This window comes from Pseudopipra pipra, chromosome 7 (assembly GCF_036250125.1).
Source record: "Pseudopipra pipra isolate bDixPip1 chromosome 7, bDixPip1.hap1, whole genome shotgun sequence".
NCBI classification, from domain to species: domain Eukaryota; kingdom Metazoa; phylum Chordata; class Aves; order Passeriformes; family Pipridae; genus Pseudopipra; species Pseudopipra pipra.
The window spans coordinates 38,679,588-38,702,431 of NC_087555.1; the positions used below are offsets into that span (position 1 = coordinate 38,679,588).

Sequence of the window (22,844 nt, forward strand, 5' to 3'; positions counted from 1 at the left end):
GATGCTCCAGGGCTGGAGCCCCTCTGCTCTGGAGCCAGGCTGGGAGAGCTGGGGGGGTTCACCTGGAGAAGAGAAGGCTCCAGGGAGAGCTGAGAGCCCCTTGCAGGGCCTAAAGGGGCTCCAGGAGAGCTGGAGAGGGACTGGGGACAAGGGATGGAGGGACAGGACCCAGGGAATGGCTTCCCACTGCCAGAGGGCAGGGAGAGATGGGATATTGGGAAGGAATTGTTGGCAGGTGAGTCCTTGCTATTCCCCATCCCTCAGGACACCTGGAGACCTCGTTACCAGCAGCCTCAAATTAACACAACAGGGGAGAGACACCTTGTTACTCCGACCCTCAGCTGTCAAATTATCCTACATCCATCAGGAAAAGGTTTAGATTGGAGATAAGGAATCCTTCCCTGGGAAGGTGGGGAGGCCCTGGCACAGGTTGCCCAGAGAAGCTGTGGCTGCCCCTGGATCCCTGGAAGTGTCCAAGGCCAGGTTGGACGGGGCTTGGAGCAACCTGGGCTGGTGGAAGGTGTCCCTGCCCATGGCAGGGGGTGGAACTGGATGATCCTTAATTTCCCTTCCAACCCAAACCACTGGCAAAGGGAGATGTGACAGAGGTGCTCGGGACAAGCTCCACCCTCTGAGGCTGGTTTAACCCCTCAAGCTGAGCCAGGACCAGCAGGACACTGCCCAGCCCTTCCCAGCCCCATCAGCACGAACTGGCATCACCCCCAGGCAGGGAGGGTGCTCCAAAGTCCAGGGCGTGGAGGAAAAAAAGCTAAAGCAGGAGACGAAGTGATTTGTTTGAAGCCGAAATCTGCGGAAGCGCTGGAAGCAGGGCCTGGATTTCCTGGATTTCCTGCTTCCCAGTGCTGAGCTTCACCTACAGGCACATCACACATCACACCTCCCACCGGGATGAGCAGGAGGAGGAACGTGCCTGGCTCTGGAGTGATCTCACACCTGCACTCTGAGCACACACATGGATCCTGGGGAGGGTCCAACGTCCTCCTCCCTCGCTCCAGACTCCAAATCCTTTCATTCCTGCCTGGCAGGAGCAGCCTGGTTTCCTTGTCCAAGACGAATGTGGGTCACGAAGGCTGGAGTTGAAATGAGATTATTTTTACATTCAGTTGCATCATTAAATTGGTCCTGGGAAGGCATTTTTCTTCACACATTAATGGTGGGGAGGCTGATTTCCCAAGGAAAGGTTCTGTCCAGAAAACCCAGTGGATGAGGGCTCACTCCAGCAAGGCAAGACTGGGATGCAAAAGGAAAAGCAACCCAGCATTTCCCAGTAATTCAGGATATGATTGGGCTTTATAAAGGCTGTTTATAAAGTTTATATTTTCAGCCTGAAGTGACCCAAAATCAACCCACCGGGGTCAGCAACTCCAAGGGGCTGGAAATAAATGATGAGAACCAGGAGATTTATGTGTAAAAACAATTTCTGGGGTTGCTACATCAGGCTCCTTGCCCACGTTTTTGTTGCCCATCCACAGCTTTAGCAGCAGGATTGAAGGATTCATTTGTATTTGGGATGAGCCAGAAATCTCAGTCCCATTCAAACAACTCAGATTTTGCCTCTTTTAACAGGGAATTAAACCCTGTGGCAAAAAGAATTCCTCTTTTAACAGGGAATTAATCACTTAGCAAAGAGAATTCCTCCTTTGCCAGGGAATTAAGTGCACAGCCAAGAGACTCCTCCTCAGGTGTGTTTGTTAACAACCATGACTCACTCCAGACACCTCGCAGTGCTCAGTGTAACCAAGAGGTTCTTAGAAAAGATAAAAACAGGGAAGAAAATCCTCTTCCTCTCAGGAAATAGTTCCTGAGAGAGGCCACAGCTCCAGCCCGCTGTCCCACCACCAGCACAATGAACACGCAGCATCCTTTGGAAGGTTGGAACAATCTGATTTTTTAACATTATTTCTGCAGCCAATGGAACAGACAAAGCCTTGGTCACATCAGGTGACAGCACAACCCCTCAGCCCACCCTGGGTGGGGGGACAAGGACAAGCTGAACGGACAGAACAGGTCACCAACTCACAGCAGGAGAAAATGAATCTATTATTGGTACTGAACACCCCTGAAACAAATAGATCCCGATAAAGTTCTCGTTACAAAGTCGCCCAGGTTCCTATGTTAAGGGTTTATATGAAAAAGCAGGAGTTCTCCAATAGAATTCCCAATGTGAATTCCCAATAGAAAACAGCAGGTACAAACCTAAGGTAGAAATCTGGAGTTAGAGAAATCCTTTGGCAGCATGTTCAGTTACAATCAGGCCTTAAAAATAAATATGATCGTGTCTACAAGTGTGAAGAGAAACAGCAACCCCCCCTCTAAATACACTGGTTTAATAATAATTAAATTATTTTACACTATCTACAAGTTGCATATCACAGAGTTAGAAGAGAAGAGATGAGAGGAGGACAAATCCTGCTTTTAGAAAAGTCCAGGCGTGTGTGGAGCTGCGTAGAAAACCTCAGACAAATGAGTATATACATTATTTATATTTAACAAGGAACTGAACATAATCAAATCACATTTGGCTGGCTTCATTCAAGATTTCTCTTGGGCCAAAGCTTGGAAAACACCAATCCCAAATTCCTAACAAACATGGAGGATTTACACCAACGAGAGCAAAGTTTAATTTGACCACAAACCAACTCGGAACAAAGTCAACTCTTACAACAAAAGCTCCAAACAACAAGAATTTGGAAGAGCAGCATTGAAATCAATTCATTTCCTTAAAAGACACAAGGAACAAGTTATCAAAACACTTCAGTATTGCCACGGGTGCTGTTTGTACTGAGCTACTTCCAGGGGAAGGATCAAGACAAATTAAAGGCCTGTCAAAAGGAAAGACAAAAAAAATCTCCCTCCCAATTGCACAAATTTAAATAAAAAGTGATTTAAAGAGCAGGTTCTCAACACCTTATTGCATGAGCACGAGGCTGCAAGTGAACAGAAGGTCATGATCATTAAATAAAAGGTGAAACCAGGGGAGGAGGTGCTGAGTGAAGGGGGGGTTGGGTCACTCAACAGCCCAGAATCTGGGAATTCCAGCTGGGGACAGAATTCAGACACCAAAAATACTTATGGAGACATCTGGGAGCTCCATGGATCGAATCCAGATGTTTGTATCAGTGAATTGCTTCCATTATTTCCCCAATCTAAGGTTATTACTCCCCACAGGTTGTTAGAGCAGGCATGGATGTGACCTTGCTACAGTGAGGAGGGAAAAGGAACAGAATCATTTTTTCAGTGTTGAAACAGAAAAAAGAAAGAAATCCCACATTCCCAGGATATGGATAAGGATAATCCAGCTCATCTGCTCCCTGGTACAAACCCCACCCCTTTAAAAAGTGCATCAGGGAAGAAATCCTTGGATTTCTTTTCTCAGCCACACTTCCCAGCTCCAGGGACACGGCTGTTGTTTGCCACTCCTTGTGTGGGGAGCACATTCCCACCCACCAGCACGTGGATTCTGCCTTAAATCCACCTTTCCCGAGAGTTCCTCTGTGATCCATGGTTGTTTAGACACGGACATGGTGGCAGAGAAAGGAAATCCAAGAGGGGAAGAACCCCCTGGTCCCATCGAGGCGATTCCTGTTCCACTCAGCTCCCCCCTGGAAGGGGAAAAAGGCAGATCCTCACAGTCTGAAGGAGCTCCAAACATCCTCGAGCCCCCTCCTTTCCCACAAGGAAGTACAGTGCTCCTTCACTTCTCAATACATCCAAAAAGGAAAAGAAAAAGAGATTCTGTGCAAGTTCCTGGCTCAGCACCTTGGATCCGGCTGGGAGCATCCCTTGCCAGCTCTTCCCAAGGAGACTTGTGCTTGCAGTGCCACCTCTGCCAAAAGACAAGGGAATTCTGGTAAAACTTGTTTCCTTCAAGAAGAACGCTCCAGTTCTCTGGATTTTCCAAAACATCCCGAGGCAGCACTGTAAAAACCTCCTGTTCCCACAGGATCACGTCCTCACTGTCACCGTATCAAACCCTCTTCCCGCTGCACTCACGGATCGCTCCCATTCCGGGTCTCCAAACTGCAGAGATTCCCTAAAGCCACCGGGACAGGAGGATTACAGGAGACACCAGAGGAGGCAAAAGCAACACCGAGCGACGTCTCAGCTTCCTCCAGCTTCCAGAAACACATTTAAAAGGGAATTATTTTGGGACCATCTTTCAAAGCCTCACAAAGTGGCGTTTCCTGAAAGCGCAGGAAAAGAAGGGCTCGAAGGAATCTGGAATTATTTTAAACCATCCCCTAATCTAGTTCAAGATGCAAATATGCAAATCACCATCAGAGCTGGTGCCTATTTTTACTCTGCAGCGAGCTGGGTTACTGGAAAAGGAAGATGTACTTTGATATCCATGACAGGGATTCAGAAAGATCATTAGGTTGGGCGGTCATTCCCTAATTCAGGAATGGGAGCTGGTGGTTTTAAAGCAGAGGCTGCTGATGGTAATTTGTTTGTTGCTGGAGAAGGGAGTGAGCGGGCAGTGCCACGGGATAACCTGGTCCTTGAGGCAGAGTGGCTGTGCTGCTCTGGAATGCTGCCATGTCCACGGGCATTCCCAGCTGCTGCTGGGGGAAGGCGGCCGGGCCGGCATTCGGGAAGGGCTGCGGCAGAGCGGGCTCGGGGCCTGGGCTGCAGGGAGACAACACAAGGCTCACTCTCACCACTCATGGCCATCCACCCCACAGCCAGCTTCACAAACAACACCACTGGCTGCTCCAAGAGCAAGCTTGGGGGCTTTAAGAACACAGAAATTTGAACATAACGTGAACAAAATGGTCATTTTTCAAGGTATTCAGTGGCTTTCTGGCTAAAAACCCACATTTTTTACACACACACCCTCACAACCCAAACCAGCTGCAGCCCCAGGTTTCCCTCCTGTTACTCTCCCATGTTAATGAACAGAGAATTTCCCAGGAATACTCCCTTTCCATAATTTTCATGCCTGTAACTTGGCAGGTTTTTATGGCTTTTGCAGAAAAAATGTTTTCACCCCCAAAATTCTTCAACAGTTTTGCTACTTGTTTTGATCCTTGTGGGTCCCTCCCCACTCAGAATATTCTGTGAATATCCTTTTGATGCTACTATTTTGATCCTTGTGGGTCCCTCCCCACTCAGAATATTCTGTGAAATATACTGAATTAATATATCGAATATCTATGGAATCTCTTTAATTTTTACTCTCTGGGGCTGGGTGGTTAAACCTGAAGTCTGAGGTTCCTTTTCAAGCTTCATCCCTTAAAAACTTCCTGGGAAACATCCAATTTTATCCCTAATAAAGTTCCCACTCATACCCAGTTCAGTAAAATTGGTGTTTTCCTTTCAAAATTCCGTGTCACTGTAAATATAAATATGACAAGAACGTGGCACTTCCAGGCAAAGCAGCAGAATTCCCCCCTGGGAGAGGAATTTGGTGGATCCATACCTTAAATAAGCAGCTTGAGGGGGCTGAGTGGCTCCCGAGGAATTGAGGCTTTGAGGTGCCAGGCTGTACCCTGGGGACATGGAGACCTGCTGGACCCCCTGGAGCATGTAATTCCCACTGGGAGGCTGCACGGGATACGACTGCAAAGGAAATCCAGCAGGAACCTGAGATTTCTTCAGCTCATTTTGGAAATCAAACCATCAGAAAGATAAAACCCTTTTAATTTCTTGCATTCCTGGCTTAAATAATACGAGATTTCCTCAAAATTCGGGTATCACAGGACTAAGGAGCTCACTGGGTTTGGATTTGGGATGATTTATGGGCACTGAAGGAACGGTTTGTCCCAAATAACCACTCCCAAAGCCCAGCATGGCCAGCATTATCCCGCATTTCTGACCACTGGAAGCAGGAATCTTGGAAGGAGCAGCAAACTCCAGTTGCCTTTTGGCTTAAATTACTTTCTAACCTCCAGATATAATGAATTTTCCATCGTCACCGGGAGTTAAGGACACGGAATTACTTTTAACTGACATATTTTCAGATCTGGCAGTTGCTATGGCAACTATTCTTTTCCCACTGAACAATTAACATTAAAGTAAAATTCACTTCAAGTAAAAACCCTCATTCTGTGCTTTAAAACCTCTCCTTCTCCTCTGGTTTTTTTTTTTCCTCGAGCCCTCAATAGGCACATTGGGGACACCGTAAAACGCTCCTGAGCCTGAATATGTGCTTGTAACTAATAAATATGTTATTATCCAGGCATTATAACTGATGGAACATGTTCAATCCTTTAAAAAAGACCTAAAAGGGGGGTGTTTCCATATTTAGAAAAAAAAAAACCACACTTGGGATTAATATTATATTGCAGTTCACCCCCGTCCCCTCCATCAGAGAAGAAGGGAACGTTCCACTCGGGGACTGACATGACTCACAGCAGGAGCTGAGACACACAATTCCAAGTGTAAAAAAGGAACCACGGGAGGAATCTTGGGGAATTTTCAATACTGGCCAAGCAGAGCCATCAGTGCACCCCTCAGGTTCTCCTGGCAAGGCTGTCAAAAGCCCCCCCAGGCAGTGTCAGGTCGCTCGTGGGCTCGCTCCGTGTTTGCTGTCATCCTTCCAAACAAAAATCCCGAGTTCTATCCCCAGATCCCAGGGATACTGACCTGCACAGAGACCCCCGAGGACGTGGGTGGGAACTGTGCAGGGTGGTGGAGTTTGGAGTAGGCTGAGTACATGGGGCTCTCATTCATCAGCTTGTTGTAGAGCTCCAGAGCTTCCAGAACCTTCACGTTCAGCTCCGACAGCTCGGAATGTTTCCTGGTTCAAAACAAAGGGATAAAGACACTGAGCTCCTTTAGAGGGAGCAAAAAGGGAAGTGGTTCCTTAAACAGCCTGGAATATGCAAGAAAAATTAAGCCTTAAAATGTAAATGGTCAAGTTTTTACCCATTTATATTGGAAAATTGCTGTTCTGGGACTGGAGGGAGAGCCCAAGTGGTGCAAAACTATCCCTCCCAGAGCTGCCATGAGACAAGCAACTCCCAGGGGTATTGTCACCCCCAAATATCCCCAGAAATCACAGAATCATGGGGTGGGTTGGGTTGGAGGGAAATCAAGGATCATCACTAGCCCAGGTTGCTCCAAGCCCCATCCAACCTGGCCTTGGACACTTCCAGGGATCCAGGGGCAGCCACAGCTTCTCTGCCCAACCTGGGCCAGGGCCTCCCCACCCTCACAGCCAGGAATTCCTTCCCAACATCCCATCTCTCCCTGCCCTCTGGCAGTGGGAAGCCATTCCCTGTGTCCTGTCCCTCCATCCCTTGTAAAAAGTCTCTCTCTCCATCTTTCCTTGGCACCTTCAGGTCTTGGAAGCCCAAATCTGGGGAGGGAGAGGTGAAGATAACACTGAACAGATTTTCCTGTCATGGATGCTGAGCAGGACACTGTAAAATTCCAACCTCTGGCCAGGCTGCAGAAGGCTCCAGCCAAAAAAAAAATGCCAAAATAAAATGCACCCATGACTCGTGCAGGAAATTTTGGAGAGCAGCAACCAAACCTGAGGGCACCCCCTGGGAACTCAATACTTCAGCATTAAAAAAATAAAGGGAGGGTTGTCACAGTTTCCTTGCAAGGTTTTCCAGCTTGGGAGATGAAAGTAGCACAGAAAAATAATATTATTCTAACTGCAGAATTTGAAGTAAATCAGTAAATAGGAGAAGCTTCGTTAGGCTCACCTGTCTATCTCTTCTAGTTTTTCATCTATCATTGGACCCATCTGCTGGCAGATATCTGTGAGCACAAAGTGTTGAGGTAGTTAATATCCTGCACAAATTAAGAGCTTAAATGCAGCCAAAAGCATTTATTGAAACAAGCAATTGATTTTTGTGTAGCCGGGTAAAAATCCAATTTTTTTATGTTATTTCGATAACTGCTGAGCTGAGAGCTGGGATTTGGATCTTGCAAAGATCAGGCATTTTCTGGGAGCTGGAAGCTATGCAAATTGCTCTGCTAAACATGGAGCTGGCTTGGAACTATTAAAGAAATTCAAATTATACACAGAGCCCCACACTCCCACTGGGAGAGAAACTGTTCTGCAGCACTCTCTTGGTACAGACCACGGCTCCTCTAAGCTTAAAATAAACACAAAAGAACCACCAGCTCGGGACACAAAAGGTAATTGTGTGAGCAGAAATAATATTAGAAAAATAGCTTAGTGCTCCAAGTACCTTCTGAGTCGAGAAGATCTGGAGAATCAAGCTTTAAATCTGTAGGATCTATGCTCTGGAGCACCTGCAGTGTTTTATCCATCTTATCCTGGAAGGTGAGGAGAAGATTAAGAACTTTTATTTCCCAGAGACCGTTTGAATTTTCAAATAAAAGTTCTTTATGCAAAAAGAATTATCTGCCAGCATTCAGCAGCAAAAGGATGCAAAAGCTCAGCAATATTTTACATTTAAAGTGGCTCCATACCTCATCTATATAAACTGGCTCAGGCTCTGCTTTCTTAATTTCTTCTGCAGTATCCTCAGGAACAGAGATTTTATCCACAGCTGCTGGAAGAACAAAGATGAGTTTCTTCTCTGCAGCTCTAGGTTAACTTAAAACACACATTTCCTCCCTGTAATCCATCAGTTCTTTAAAGGGCAGAGATGTTTGAATAAGTGCTTCAAGCAGTGATGCACCCAGTGAAAGGCAAATGGGTTTGCCTGGGAAACCTAAAAGCTAAAAACCACCTCCAACACATTCCCTTCCAGCCAAGTCCTGAGTGCTGAGGTTTATTTTGGTCTCCTGGGCCTGGATGGAGCCAACAATGTGACTCTGACAACCCCCTGCCATGGCTGGGGATGTTGTTCTTGGGTCTGAAGAGAGAATGTGACATTTTAAAATTTACTGGGTTCATGTGTGTAATATGTCAGTGACAAACAGCTCTGGTGAGCTGAACCAAACTTCTGTAAGAGGAGGAAGAAATGGAAAACTTAAGAGGAGAAAACAGAGATTACAGTGAGCTGTGATCTGTGGTTGCTGGTTTGAAACAAGGGCAGGATGTCTCTCAGTTCTTTCCCCAGGCTGATTATCAGGGAATTATTTTGCTGAGGGGCTAATTAGCTGCAGCATAAACCTGCCTTTCTAAAATAACTCAGGAGTTTTGGGCAGGTGACTCACCTGCCTCGGGTTCCACAGTCAGGTCAGAGGTCACAAAATTGGATGGGAACAGCCCCACTCCTCTGTGGTTTTCACCTTTCCACCAGTTGGCGTCACTGGGGGAATAAAGATGGATTAAAAACCCCTGGGTATTAAAACAGAGACATATTTGGGGCTTTTTACAGGAAACCTGTGATCCTGAGTACAGAGATTAACACCAAGCCACAGCCAGGAGCTGGGGCAGAGGGGAGGGAAGGGAGGAAGAGGAATAAGGGGACCAGGAATCACTCCAAACTTAACACAATTCAGCAATTCTTTATATTGATTCCTTTATAACTCTGTATATCTACAGGTGGTAACAACAAGAATCACTCCAGCTATTTATAATCACTTTTATCCCTACCAAATGTGCTCCTTGATAGCCAGAGATTTAACAAATGCACACAACCAACTAACACTTATCTTAAAAAACTACAAATTGCATGAAATCCTTGAGTTTGTCTGCACTAGAGGTCAAAAAGAGGAGGATGGAAAGACAAAAGGAAGATAAAGGGGTGTGAGGGAGGCCAGAGTGACAGGATGTTTCTACCAGGAAAAGTTTACCATCCTAAGAAAACAGTATTTTGTGGGATAAATAATGGTGGGATAAAGTCCCCCCCTCCCTGTGAGCGTGTTATACCTGTCATCCAAAACAAAAATAATCTCTCCACTTTTAAAGGTGAGCTCATTGTCCTCCACAGCTTCAAAGTCATACAGGGCTCGCACCTTCCTCAGGCTCTGGGTGTTCTGGGGCATTTCTGCACTGGGGTACAAGGATTTGGTCTCTGTTTGCTGCTGCTTCTGCTCTTGCAGAGACAATTCGATGGCTACAGTTAAGGGAGAAAGAAAAATCAGATGTCTGGTGTGCTTAGCCCTGTATACAAAGGTGGTTTGATTTCTTAATGTAAGAAAAATAGTATTTATTGTGTTATTTAAACATGGTCTGCTTCCCTAAGATTTAAAATTTCGAGTGCAAATGGCTCCAGTGGGGAAGAATATATCTTACCCCAGATCCTCATGGGTGAGGAAAACACCATGAATGGCACAGTATTCCAGCTCCCAGCCTGCTGGGAATTTGATTTCAATTCTATGAGGCAGAAAAGAGCCCAAATTCCCATTTCCCTGCTTTTTAACAAAACTTCTGGAGCACAAATCTAACTTACCTTTAGCTATATCTTCATCTTCTTTGGTTTTGCTGGCTGATGAACCATTCTTAGCAGCATTGGTGGAAGCCTGCAAAGGTAGGAACAACAGAAAATTCAGGTTACAAACAAAAAACACAAATCTCTATAATTATGTATTTAAAAAAAATTAGCACCAAGTTGTTCCTGGTCAGCTGCCTTAAGGAATCAAGATGACTTTCAAGAAGGAAAAATCACCAGTCTTCAGAACATCAGCCAGGTTTTGTTTTCAGCAGGGAAAGAAGTAAAATAAATATTGAGATTTAATACAAGTAACATTTAAATAATGATTTTACTCGTATTTATTATATTTAGTCATATTTATTAAAGTGAGAAATGACTCTTTGCACCTTTGTCCTTCACCCCTCCTTCCCAATGGGAGCTGCTGACTGAAACACTGTGAGTGTCCACAGCAGCACAGTGAAATCATTCCTAGAGTTTTCATTCCCCCAGGGAAGTGGAATTGGGTGCCAGTGCTCAAACCTTCCATGTTTCCACCATATGTTTTAACACATAGCCTGGATTTAGAAGTGAAAACATCTTTGTGGAGGAAGGAAAGATTGTAGAAGTTAAAAAACCCCTCGGTGTTTAATGTGGAGCAAAGTAAACTGGGGGTAAGGAATATGAAATAGGAGCTGTCCTTGGAATTTTCAGGGCTGATCTGCACCTGACTCATCATCAACATGAAAATATTAAGAAGCATCAAGAATAAAGGTTAGAAAGAAACCACCTGGCATCATATCTGCCAGTCAGAGAATGTAAATAAACCATAAAAAATAAAGAACAAACCACTGCAAAACCCATGACAACCCCTGCCATGGACAGGGAACTGCCCCAACAGGGAATGGGGACTTGGAAAAGGAAACCACAGCACAGATCCTCTTCCCAAATGTCTCTATTCCACTGCCCTCTGCTTTGGGAGGCTCTGGGAGGGAGAGTGAAGGGGTATGTGCTTCATGGCAGCAAAATGAGAGCCAGGAAACACCAAATTCCAAGTGTGGGTGCAGAATTGTTTCAGCTTCAGGTGGTGACAGAAAAATGAAGCTCTAAAAAATCTTTGGGAGAAAATGAAACAACTCACAGAGGCATCATGTGATGGCCTTCAGTCTGGTCTTCTTTGTCTGATTTTCCCATTTTTTTTATTCATAAAAAAGCCAGAATGGCCATAAGTGAAGCTGAGCCTAAGGAGGAGCCCAACAGGAACCAGGATCCTGCTCTCCTCGGATCCAAAGCTCCAGTCACCACACCCAGACATATTTTCCCTTGTTCCCAGGAACACTGAATCCAACAGTATCCCAAACCAGCTTTTACCTGTGATCCAGCTGCAGGAAAAGTGACCCCTTCTTCTTTTAAAGATTTGATAGTTGCAGATATTAAGCTGCACTGGGGGTCTTTCTGGAATTCCTCTGCCCACTCCACCATGAGGGTTTTGAGCTTCTCACACACTTTGGGATGAGCCTGGAAGACAAAAATTGCCCAGGAAGGGATGTGCTTGAACCTCAGAATGAACAGGAAGAGTGCTGGTGTTTTAAATTCACTTTTAAGGTGGTTAAGGAAGGGTTAAAAGACAAACTGTTTGACTTTTCAAATGTTAGCCACGTTTCCACCTCACTAGTTTTGGAGAAATTCAGGCCACTCACCACACTTATCCCAAATATCTGCCCTTCTGTGTTAAGTTACCCCATATTTTACCTAAATTTCCTCTCCATTCCTTTTGTTATTCCACTCCCAACTACAAAAGTTGGTCTAATATAAGACACTGTCTTTCCCTGGAAGACAATCCCCCTTCCCTGCCTTTCCTGACCTCAGATGCCAGAACACATTTCTGCCAGCTGAGAGAATCTCACAAAGCCCTGATCCCTGAGCCATCCCTGTGTCTCCTTGAATCAGCTTCTCCCACAAAAAGGAATTATCCACAGAGCCACCCCTCTCATGGCACAGTTTCTAACCCCAACCTGGGAGCTGAGGGGCAGGGATGGGCTGAGATGTTTGCCTGGAGTGGGGGCAAAGCAAGCTCAGGTCCGTGCTCTGCCTGCAGCTCCTCTGCTCCCACCTTCTCCTCCAGCCTCTGCACAAGAGCAGTGCTGGCCAAGATTCCTGAGCCAAGGAATCAGCTCCCACTGGAAGGCTGGAAACATGCTCTGAGCAGTGAGAACATTGACAGGTTTGGGCTCAAACGTGCCTTTAATTCCAAGGAAAGCCGTGGTTTGATGGGCTCAGGATCAGCACAAAGACTGAATTTCCTCCCGATTTTATTTGCCCTCTGCACATTATTCCCCCAAAATGGGCCAGGGACAAAGGTAAAACATCAATAATTTCCCAAACCCACGATGAATTCTCCCCAGCAGCCCATCCTCCCGTGGGATTCCAGGTTTCCCTGGCATTCCAGGAGCTGTCAGAGCATGAAGGTCGAGTCCTGGTTCAGCCTGGACCGTGGGTAATGAGAAAAGGGGAGCACTTGCAGACCTATTTTTCCACAGAAAGCAAGAAGCAGGAGAGCTGTGAACTCATTTTGCTTCCCAGCAATTTTATTAAGTTCCCTTAATTGCTTTGCTCAACCTCTGATGGTTCCAGGGCTCCCATGCAGCTGAAAACTCCTTTTTAACCCATTAACCAGGTTTGGCTCTGGCTGGAGAAGCAATTTGGGAAAAGCTGGTTGTGCTTTTCAATTCATCACATCCAGATTAAATCCCATCAGCTGCTGGACCCCAACCTTTCAGTCTTCCTTTCTTGGTTATTTTCTCTTTCAACACCCTCAGAATCCCTAGAAAATTGTCTGCAGGTTTTACCTTTTTCCTTGTAAAAATGTGATTTAACTTTCTGACAGTTCCCACTTCAGAGTTTCATTCAAGGCCAATAAAACCCTCCTCAAGAAAAGCTGCATTTACCATTATCAAATTAATCCAGTTTGGGAAGAGTCACAGGTTTGAATTTCAATTAAAACTGCTCAGGTCATTTGGGGTATTAGCAGCTGTTGCTTCTTTAATCCACTATTTTTGACAGTAAAAATCACAAATTTCAGTGAAAACACAAAGAGAAGTTCCTGCAACTGCACCAAAACTAGAAAAAGTGTATTAACCACAACATTAGTTTTGTTATGCTGAGACAAAGCAGAGAAATTACCAAAATAATCCTCCTCCAGCACTTAAGGTTATAAAAGCTTCACCTTATTTATTATCCCTCGAGCTTCGGTGGCAAAATCCCGAGAACACACTTCCAGGTGAAAGATCTTCCCACAGTTTGAGACACAGGCTCCTAAAAGCTGCAAAAAAAGCAGAGATACAACTGTGAAAAAGAGTGAAAACGGTGAAAATAATCCAAAATACAAGAGTTCAATTCAACCCTGTGTTCAGTACATGCACTGTGTGGTAATGAAGTTGTTAACTGAAGTTAATAAAGGGGTTAATTGTTTAAATAATGGCTGTGTTGCATCAAGAATAGTGATTTTGGGGGGAGCAGGGGGGATTTACTCACTGTCAGTGCTTGCAAAGCCACGTGGGGAACTTTATGGTTTACCCTCTTCATGATGGCTTTAAGGCAATCCTTTGCTCTGCCAAAGGAACAGAGAAATAATCAGGAATAATCAGAGATAATCAGAGAGAAATGCAGAGCAGACACTCCAACTGGCTGAGCAGCAAATGGCAAAACAGTTCTGAACAAAAAATGTCCCCAAACCTGAAAACCTCTCCCAGGGCTGGGCTCAAAAAGAGATTTAAAACCTGTTTGCTCCTATCTGTGCATTGGCTTGGAAAAGGCTCCATTTTCCCCCTGAATCCATTTCCAAACACTGCTGAGGGGTCACAAAGGGATAAAATGATATTAAGTTGAATTAGACAATGGAAGAAACATCACTACAAAAGAAATGATTAAATAAATGGTTATTTTAGAGGCCACTGCAAAGGATTTAGTTTCCACCTTGTGCTGCTCCAGCTCTTGGATCCCCTTTTCCAGAGCCTGAGGACACAAGGATTTCATGAGTTCTTTCAGCACAATCTGAGGTGGGTAGAGAATAATAAATAGCATTTTAAATGTTCCAGCTGAGGAGTTTTTCCACACTCTAAATGAGCATTAATGGCAGCAGGAGCTACATGGGCTCAGGCAGATGAAAAGCTTCATTAACATTATTATTTGGAGCTCCTAAAAACATGAAATCCCCCTGAAAAAGCTGATGCTGCATTTTGAAAGCTAATATCCCTTCAGCTGCTGTATTAGCAAAGCACAGAAAAGTCTCTGTGCCACAGAAATATACTTTTATTTTTAATATTTGTATCATAATTTCAGGTACAAACAAAGTCAACTTAGTTGATTTTCAGTTCCATATTTATTTAAGTTATATATTTATTTGTTTTCATAATATAATTATTTATTATTATCTCAGTGATGGGCAGGAGGGATGAAAAGTACCCAAAACTGAAGCGATTTTAACATTCAGAATTTAGGATCTGATCTCATGGAAAAAACTTACCTAGATAAGATTTGATTGTGTATTTTTATATAGTTATATTTTTGAATGTGTCCTTGAAAAACAAACCACTGCATTTTCTACCATCTCCTCTCCCCCAAAACCAGATTTAAAACTCGACAAAAATGGCACTAAACCCATTGGTTTTTAATAAAAGATTGAAGAGATTTGCTATTATTCCTTGTGGGAGGTAATTAATTAAAAACAAACAAAGAAAACAACAAAAAAAAACCCAACAAAAACCCCCCTCAATTTTCTCAGTCTCATAATCTTATATGTTAAATACAACTGCTAAATTCAATTATGTAAATTGAATTTACAATTTGAATTTCTGTAAACTCAATTCTGTAAATTCCAAATTCCTTCAGAATTCTGCCTGTGCACTAATTGAGGTTTAATTCAAAATTCAAAACGTGTTATCACTCAAAAAAATTGCCTTAAAATTCAGCACTTTACCTTAAAATCCCACATCTCTTGGCCATTGTAAGATCCCTGAAATTCCCCTTATATCCCAGTATTACCACTCAGCTTCAACTGATTCCAAGTGATCTGTGTTTTCATCCCTATTTTTCCCCTTTTCTCCTCCCTCACTCCCATTTTTCCTCCAAATCAACCCCAAATTTCTCATCATAAATCGGTATTTTCCTGCAAAGGAACTATTCCCCTTTCTCCTCCTGGCACAGTCACCTCCCAAAATTTAGGCTGGATCATTAAATAACTCGGGCTGCTGTGCAAAATTCCAGAAAAAAACCTGGAACACCCTCGGTTTTGTGCTGGAATAATCCCACTGGAATATTTCTTTTAAAGAATTTCAGAGCCAACGCCACATATTTTAACATTTGAGCAGTTTGAGGGTTTTCCCTCTGAAATATCCTTCACACCAACATGGAATTCCATGGAATTCCATGGAATTCCGGGGTCCAACTCACCCATTGGGAGTGCTCCCGACTTTGTCACATATATCCATGATAAGCCCCCAGTCCTCACTGGTGTTGTACTCATTTGTGGCTTTCTCTGGAAGGAAAAAATCAGATTTATGAAGTGCCAGACGCTGTTCAGATTCCAGACAACACGTCCCATCAAATTCCTTCATACTGATATTTACCAATAATTAATATTTCATGGAATCAGGGAATGGTTTGGGCTGGAAGGGACCTCAAAGCTCCTCTTGTTCCACCCCCTGCCATGGGCAGGACACTCATTTTTAGGGATAAACTGATAAGGCTTCACGTTATTTATTTGTGCTTTTATTATTTTAATCCCATGTAAATATTGCAGATCAATTTTAAAAAGGGCAAATCAAGTATTTTATACATTGAATTTGCTGCCTTAAGGTTTAATTTTAATCCACCAACTCGATATTTTAACTGAATTCAAAGAGAAGAGCTTTGAGATTCTTTCAGTTTGGCTCCAGTGTCCCAAATCCCTCTTGTTAAAACAAAAGGAAATTTGCAGTTTTTGCCATAGTTGATCCCCACAAGCTGGAATAACCACTTAGAGGGAACAAATATTATCTTACAACCACTTTCCTCTTCAAAACTTCCCCAAAAATGACACAATGGTTAAATTTTCTTTGAAGGGCAGCAACATTTTAGGATGTGATCAAAAAAAAATTCATTGATGTTGTGGAAAATAAAGGATTTTAAATGCTTTAATATTCAATTTATTTAAAAAAAAATTAAATTAAAATGGAACCAAATCAGCCCCTGGAGGTTGGAGATTCCCTGGATATACCAACCCCCAGCGCTGGACAGTCATGGAAGGTTATCCTGAAGTGTTTGGTGCACAAAGCTTGGGGTTTCCTGGGAAGCTCTGCCAGGGAAAATGGCTTTTTGAAAGCACATCTCCATCCCCAGGGGGTAAATCCTCCCATCCAACCCTGTAGAATCCAGCTCCTCAAATTCCAGCAGCCACCAGTTGTGCCCAGAAAGCCAAGGGCAAAGAGCACCAAGGCCTGGAAAAGAGCCTGGCACGTGATTCCACAGCACTGCCTGGGGTCACCACTCTGGAATTCCTGGGATTTCTGAGAGGTGCCTCTTTTTCCAGGAGCAGCAAACAGGAAACAGGGAGAAATGGTGGCAGGTAAACAAGAAAACTCCCTGGGCTCTGGATCCTTCCAAGGGCAGCTTCCCTGCCCTCATGGTGCTTGTCAGGAAGGCACAAGTGGCACTTTTATCCTCCACAAAAGACTTGGAAGCGCTTCCCAAGGGTGTCCTGAAGTTTTCCTGGACCCTCAGTGGAAGTCAAGCCCAGCTTTGCCTGCCGTGGGTGAAACAATCCCAACTCTGCCCGTGGCTACAGGAGGGTTTGAGGATTACAGGTTTCACCAGGAAGTGAATCCTGGAATCCCTGAGGTTGGATGAGACTTCCAGGGTCATGGATCCCCCCTGTGCCCGATGCCCCCCTTGTCACTGAGTGCCACGGCCAGGCCTTCCTGGGACACCTCCAGGCTGGGCACTCCAAACCTCCCTGGGCAGCCCCTGCCAAGGCCTCACCACCCTTTCCATGAGAAATTCCTCCTGATGTCCAACCTGAACCTCCCCTGGCACAGCTGGAAGCTGTTCCCTCTCCTCCTGTCCCTTGTTCCCTGGGAGCAGAGCCCAATTCCCACCTGGATCCATGAGGGAGTTGCAGAGAGCCAGAAGGTCCCCCCTGAGCCCCCTTTTCTCCAGGCTCATCCCTCACTCCACACCTTCCACATCCCAAACCACAGCACAGCTCCCACTCAGTGCTCCCTACTCTCCATTCCTGGGCCTTTTCCCTCTCCCCCAGCCAGCACATTCCTACCTGGAGGAATGTCAGAGGCAAATCCCTCCTCCTGCACCCACACAGCCTGTTTTGGGGAGGATCCAAACACTGCCCAGGGAGGATCCCAATCCCAGCACTGCCCTACTCCAAACCCTCCCAGCTCTGGAGACTCCTCTCCCTCCCAGCACACCAAAGGAAACACCACCTGCTTCCCTCCTTCCCACAGAGGATTTTGCAGGATAACTCCTTCCCAGATGCTCAGACTTGACCTTTGATCAGAAGGAACAGCTGGGGGAGGACACATTTTCCAAGGCTTTTTTTCTTTCAGTGCTAAGAGAGCACAAACTCCAAACCTGTGCTCTGCCTGATCCTCTGCATCCCTCCGATCCCCGCGGGAACGCCGGAGCCGAGTTTGCTTTGAGAGGAGGAACACTCCAATCCCACCCTGCTGCCTGGTGGATTTTTAAAAAGCAGGAAGAAGGAAGGCCCAGGGAGTGATTTTGGAGCGGGTGAGTCCCCCGAGCTGATGTGCAGCTGCAGCAGGAGCTGTGCCAGCCCGGGAGAGGACTGGAATGAGCAGCTGGGAAGGGGCTGGGAATTGTTTGCTGCTATTCCTGCCCAAAGGAGAAAAGCTTGTGGAGCTCCTGCCTCCCAATGCTGTCACAGGAAAAGAGGGAATGCTTTGCCACTGTGGGAAGGTTTTTGGGATCGTCCCTGTACCTCACAACAGCCAAACCCAAGCTGAGTGTCACGGAATCCTGGAATGGTTTGGGTGGGAAGGGACATTAAGGCTCATCCAGTGCCACCCCTGCCATGGGCAGGGACACCTTCCACCAGCCCAGGTTGCTCCAGCCTGGCCTTGGGCACTTCCAGGGATCCAGGGGCAGCCACAGCTTCTCTGGAAATTTCATTCCAGCACCTCCCCACCCTCCCAGCCAAGAATTCCTTCCCAATATCCCACCTAAACCAACCCTTATTCAGCTTAGAGCCATTCCCTGGGTCCTGTCCCTCCAGCCCTTGTCCCAAATCCCTCTCCAGCTCTCCTGGAGCCCCTTTAGGCCCTGCAAGGGGCTCCAAGATCTCCCTGGACCTTTCTCTTCTCCAGCCTGAACAATCCCAGTCCTCCCACCCTTTCCTCCAGCCTCTATCCCAGCTCATTGCACTATTTCCTTTCCCTTTTTTCCCAAGAAAGGGGTGGATAACACCCAGAAATAAAACCCAAGAAGAGGGGAAGGGAAATCCTGAGGATTGGAACCAGCCAACACGTGGCAAATCCCCAAATCCCGCCCGTTTCCATCTTTTCCAGCACCAGCTCCTCACTCTGACAGCTCCAGCACCTTCAAATTCCCAAATATTTTGTTATTTCAGTCCTCAATTCCCTTGGGCCAGGCTTCCCAAATACCATCTAGGTCAAAAAAAAAAAATTATATACTAGAAAATAACATTTTTTTCTCTGCCTGTGTCACTTTTTATGCAAGAAACAGAGAAAACAAGCCCTGATTTAGCACCAAAAAGTCACTACCAAGTCACTTTTAGCCCAAAAGTTTTTTGTGCCCTGAATGCCCCAGAAAATCAGGATTAATATATCCTGGCTGACACTGAGAGCAGGGTGAGGGTTTATAGGAAAGCTGGAAGGTAAAAGGAAAGGAACAGAAAGTTAAATAGAAAATAAAGTATAAAAGAAATGAAAAATAAAAAATAAAACAAAAATTAAAAAGGAAATAAAACATAAGGGAATAAAAGGAAAGGAATATAAAATAAAATAAAAATAATAAAAAAATAATAAAAATAATACAAAAAATAATTTAAAAAGGAAATCAAAATGTAAGGGAATAAAAGGAAAGGAGCATGGAATAAATAATAAAAAATAAAAATAATACCAAAAAAAAATAAAAAAGGAAATCAAAATGGAAAGGAATAAAAGGAAAGGAATGTGAAATCAAATAAATAATAATAAATAATAAAAATAAATAATAAAAATAATACCAAAAAAATTAAAAAAGGAAATCAAATGTAAGGGGATAAAAGGAAAGGAGCATGAAATGAAATAAATAAGAAATAATAAAAATAATTAAAAAATTGAAAAAGGAAATCAAATGCAAGGGAATAAAAGGAAAGGAACATAAAATAAAATAAAAAAAAATTACAAAAAATTAAAAAAGGAAATAAAATGTAAGGGAATAAAAGGAACATAAAATAAAATAAATAATAAAAATAAATTAAAAATAAATAATAAAAATAAATTAAAAATAAATAATAATAAATGAATAAATAATAAAACATTAGAAAATTTTAAAGGAAATTAAACATAAGGGAAATGTAAACCTTTGAGGGCTGGATTAAGTGGGAAAAGAAACAGCCAGCAGGACAAAATGTAAATTCCCAGAGTCAGGAAAAGATTCCCTTGGAAAACAAGTGCTCAGCAGCTGGAAAGAGGAGGAGAACAAGGAGGACACTCAGCTCCAGGACAAGAGGACACAGGTAAAGGCAAATCCAATCGTGGAATGAAAGCCCTCAGCAGCACACAGGGACACATGGAATGTTATCCCACAGCTTCTCAGCACCCCCTGAGCCGCTGGGGAATTCTGGCTGGCACTCAAAGCCCAGGGAAAACACTGCCTGCTCCCCTGGGCCTGCCAAGATCCTGGGAAAGGAGGGCAAGTAAACATGGATCAAAGGGAAGGGGGTTGGTCCAGGAAGGGGGGAAGGACAACCCCGGGAAAACAGCAGGTGCACAGGGACCGGGAACAGATCCAGGCAGGAAGTTTAAAGCTTCTCAGGGTTTTGGGGGTTCCCCTCAATAGGAAAAGCAGGTAGAAGAACCCACATTCCACTGAAACCCTCTTCCTGAGGTTTATCCTGTGACAGAGCAGCCAAAGCAGATCCAAGGAATTCAGGCCCCGCTGGAATGTTTGGAGCCACGGGAGCACATCCAGCTGTGGCCCAGGAAAAGCACATTTCCCACAGGGGTCCCGTGTGGCCTGAAGGGAGAGCTGGATCTGCCTCCTTGCTGCTCCTGAAAAAGGCCCCAAACTTCCCAACTCTGCCCTTCCAGAGATGATCCAACTCACCAGCCACACGTTTTCCTCTGGCAAATTGGTTTTCCACCAAAAATCAGCTCAATAAATCAAAGAAACCCCCCAAAACCTGGATGTGGCCATGGAAGAGAAGGATCCCTCCAGTGCCATCAGCAGCTGGAATCAACTATTTCCTTGGATTGTGTCTTTTTTTACAAGAAAAAACTATAAATATTAAATCCTGACAGATACACATTAAAAGAGTAAAAAACCAGCCACATAAATACTGAAAATTAAAGTACAGACTGTCCACATGTGATAATTCTGGATGGTCTCATTTACAGCAGAATAATAATTATTTTTAAAAGCTTCTAATGACAAATTTTTCCCGGCAAAGCACTGCAAGATTTGGCCTCAGCAATTCAAGTTCCTACTCTGCTGCACTTGTTTAAATGTAATAAGTAGTAATTATAAGTTATAAATAATTTTGCTTAATTGCAATAAGTGATAGGAATAAATTCTAAAAAACTTTGTTTAGTTGTAATAAGTGATCAGAATGAATTCTAAACAGTTTTGCTTACTTGTAATAAGTGATAAGGATAAACTCTAAATAATCAATATTAGAGTGTTAAATAAAAAATAAATTTTACACTCAGGAAAAATTAAGAAATTGCAAGTGAACAGACTCCCATTTTTTAAGTTCTGCAGCCTGGAAGCCCTTGAATTATAAGTTTGTTAAAGAATCCTACACAGTTGGGACTTCAAAAACAAAAATGCACTTGTACAAATTCTTCAGTGTGAGCCACGTGAAAGGTGAGTCAAAAACTCATCAAACTGCAGCAAGAATTTGAAATAAGGAATCAAAATAAATGAAAAAAAATAAAATAAAAGAACAATTTGTACTCAGCACGAGTTTGCTGCTCCAGAAAGCACAAGTCAGGGCAGGAACTCGACCCAAAACAACTGAGTCATTGTGTCACCCCGGCCACGGGTTTTGTAACCACGGGATGTCAGAGTGTCCTGAGCTGGGAGGGACCCACAGGGATCATCTCCTGCACAGGACATCCCCAAATCCCCCCACCTGTCAGTACAGGGGCCTACAGGGAAGCCTGGGGTCATTACAGGGCCCTACAAGGAAGCTCACGGGAAGTTGGAAGGATAATGTAATAAATTCCATCAAGAAAAGGATGAAAACCAGAACTTACACCAACCACTTCAGTCCCTGAATCCCTGAAAACCCAGCAATGTCAGGGGAGGGCAGGGGGCACCAAAACACCTGAGACATGCTGGAGGAGCTGGAAAACTTCAGGAGTTAGAGCAGGAAAAACACAGCACACTTCCTGATGCTGCTGAGGAACGGAGTGGCTGCTCCCCCTCGGGAACCCATCACGGTGGGAGGAAGAATCATGGAATCACTGAGGCTGGAAAAGCCCTCCCAGCCCATGGATCCCCCCTGTGCCCGATGCCCCCCTTGTCACTGAGTGCCACGGCCAGACCTTCCTGGGACACCTCCAGGGTGGGCACTCCAAACCTCCCTGGGCAGCCCCTTCAAGTGCCTGACCACCCTTTCCATGTGAAATTCCTCCTGATGTCCCACCTGAGCCTCCCCTGGCACAGCCTGAGGCCGTTCCCTCTCCTCCTGTCCCTTGTTCCCTGGGAGCAGAGCCCGACCCCCCCCGGCTCCCCCCTCCTGTCAGGGGGTTGCAGAGCAAGAAGATCCCCCCTGAGCCCCCTTTTGTCCAGGCTGAGCCCCCCCAGCTCCCTCAGCCCCTCCTGCTGCTCCAGCCCCTTCCCAGCTCCCTTCCCTTCCCTGCACACGCTCCAGCCCCTCCGTGTCCTGTCCGAGGTCCCAGAACTGCCCCAGCCCTGGAGGTGGGACGGGCACTGCCCTGGGGCTGGGACACACCAGGGCTGGCACAGCCCAGGTGACATTGGCCTCCTGCCCACCTGGGCACACCTGGGCTCCTGTCCTGTATTTCCTAAGTCGTTTTCCAGCTTTCCAGCCCCTCAGCCCCTCATCTAGACCGTCAATAACGACACCGAACAGCGCTGGGCCCCACACTGATCCCGGGGGGGCACCGGGAAAGGAGCGAGAGGAGGAAGAGGAAGGAGCGGAGGAAGGAGCGGAGGAAGCCGCCGCCCCCGGCCCGGCGCGGTGCCCGCCGCCGCCCCCCGGCCCTGTCGCTCACCCACGTCCTGCTCGAAGGGGTTGGGTGCGAACAGCGGCATCGCGGCCGCTCCGCCGCCGCTCCGGCACCCACGGCACCCACCGCCCGGCCCGGCCCGGCCCGCCCGCGGGCTGCCCCCCGCGCC

The 22,844-nt window shown here is 45.3% G+C and overlaps 1 protein-coding gene across 2 annotated transcripts; it reads right to left on the reverse strand.

The window, feature by feature from the left end:
• Positions 1–1,884: 1,884 nt before the first annotated feature.
• Positions 1,885–22,835, reverse strand: STAM2 (signal transducing adaptor molecule 2). Of its 2 annotated transcripts, none has more exons than XM_064661732.1 (14): positions 22,721–22,835; positions 15,696–15,780; positions 13,779–13,854; positions 13,471–13,566; positions 11,616–11,762; positions 10,287–10,356; positions 9,764–9,950; positions 9,106–9,200; positions 8,413–8,492; positions 8,169–8,256; positions 7,677–7,731; positions 6,607–6,760; positions 5,441–5,580; positions 1,885–4,647 (listed from the first exon to the last, which is right to left on the reverse strand). In XM_064661732.1, exons 1-14 carry the CDS (start codon positions 22,758–22,760, stop codon positions 4,440–4,442), a joined length of 1,521 nt encoding a protein of 506 aa, XP_064517802.1. In that variant the 5' UTR covers positions 22,761–22,835; the 3' UTR covers positions 1,885–4,439. The 2 variants fall into 2 exon arrangements, with proteins under 2 accessions (XP_064517802.1, XP_064517801.1); XM_064661731.1 differs by having other exon boundaries at positions 8,413–8,495.
• Positions 22,836–22,844: the final 9 nt, after the last annotated feature.

What these genes read in the sequence shown, in the direction of transcription:
- STAM2 (XM_064661731.1), bottom strand. Translation starts at nt 22,760, where the DNA reads ATGCCGCTGTTCGCACCCAACCCCTTCGAGCAGGACGTGG. An exon ending in AGATGAAGATATAGCTAAAG is followed by an intron (nt 9,951 to 10,286) that starts GTAAGTTAGATT and finishes CCTTAACTGTAG; the next exon opens with CCATCGAATTGTCTCTGCAA. An exon ending in AAACTAGAAGAGATAGACAG is followed by an intron (nt 6,761 to 7,676) that starts GTGAGCCTAACG and finishes GTTTTGAACCAG; the next exon opens with GAAACATTCCGAGCTGTCGG.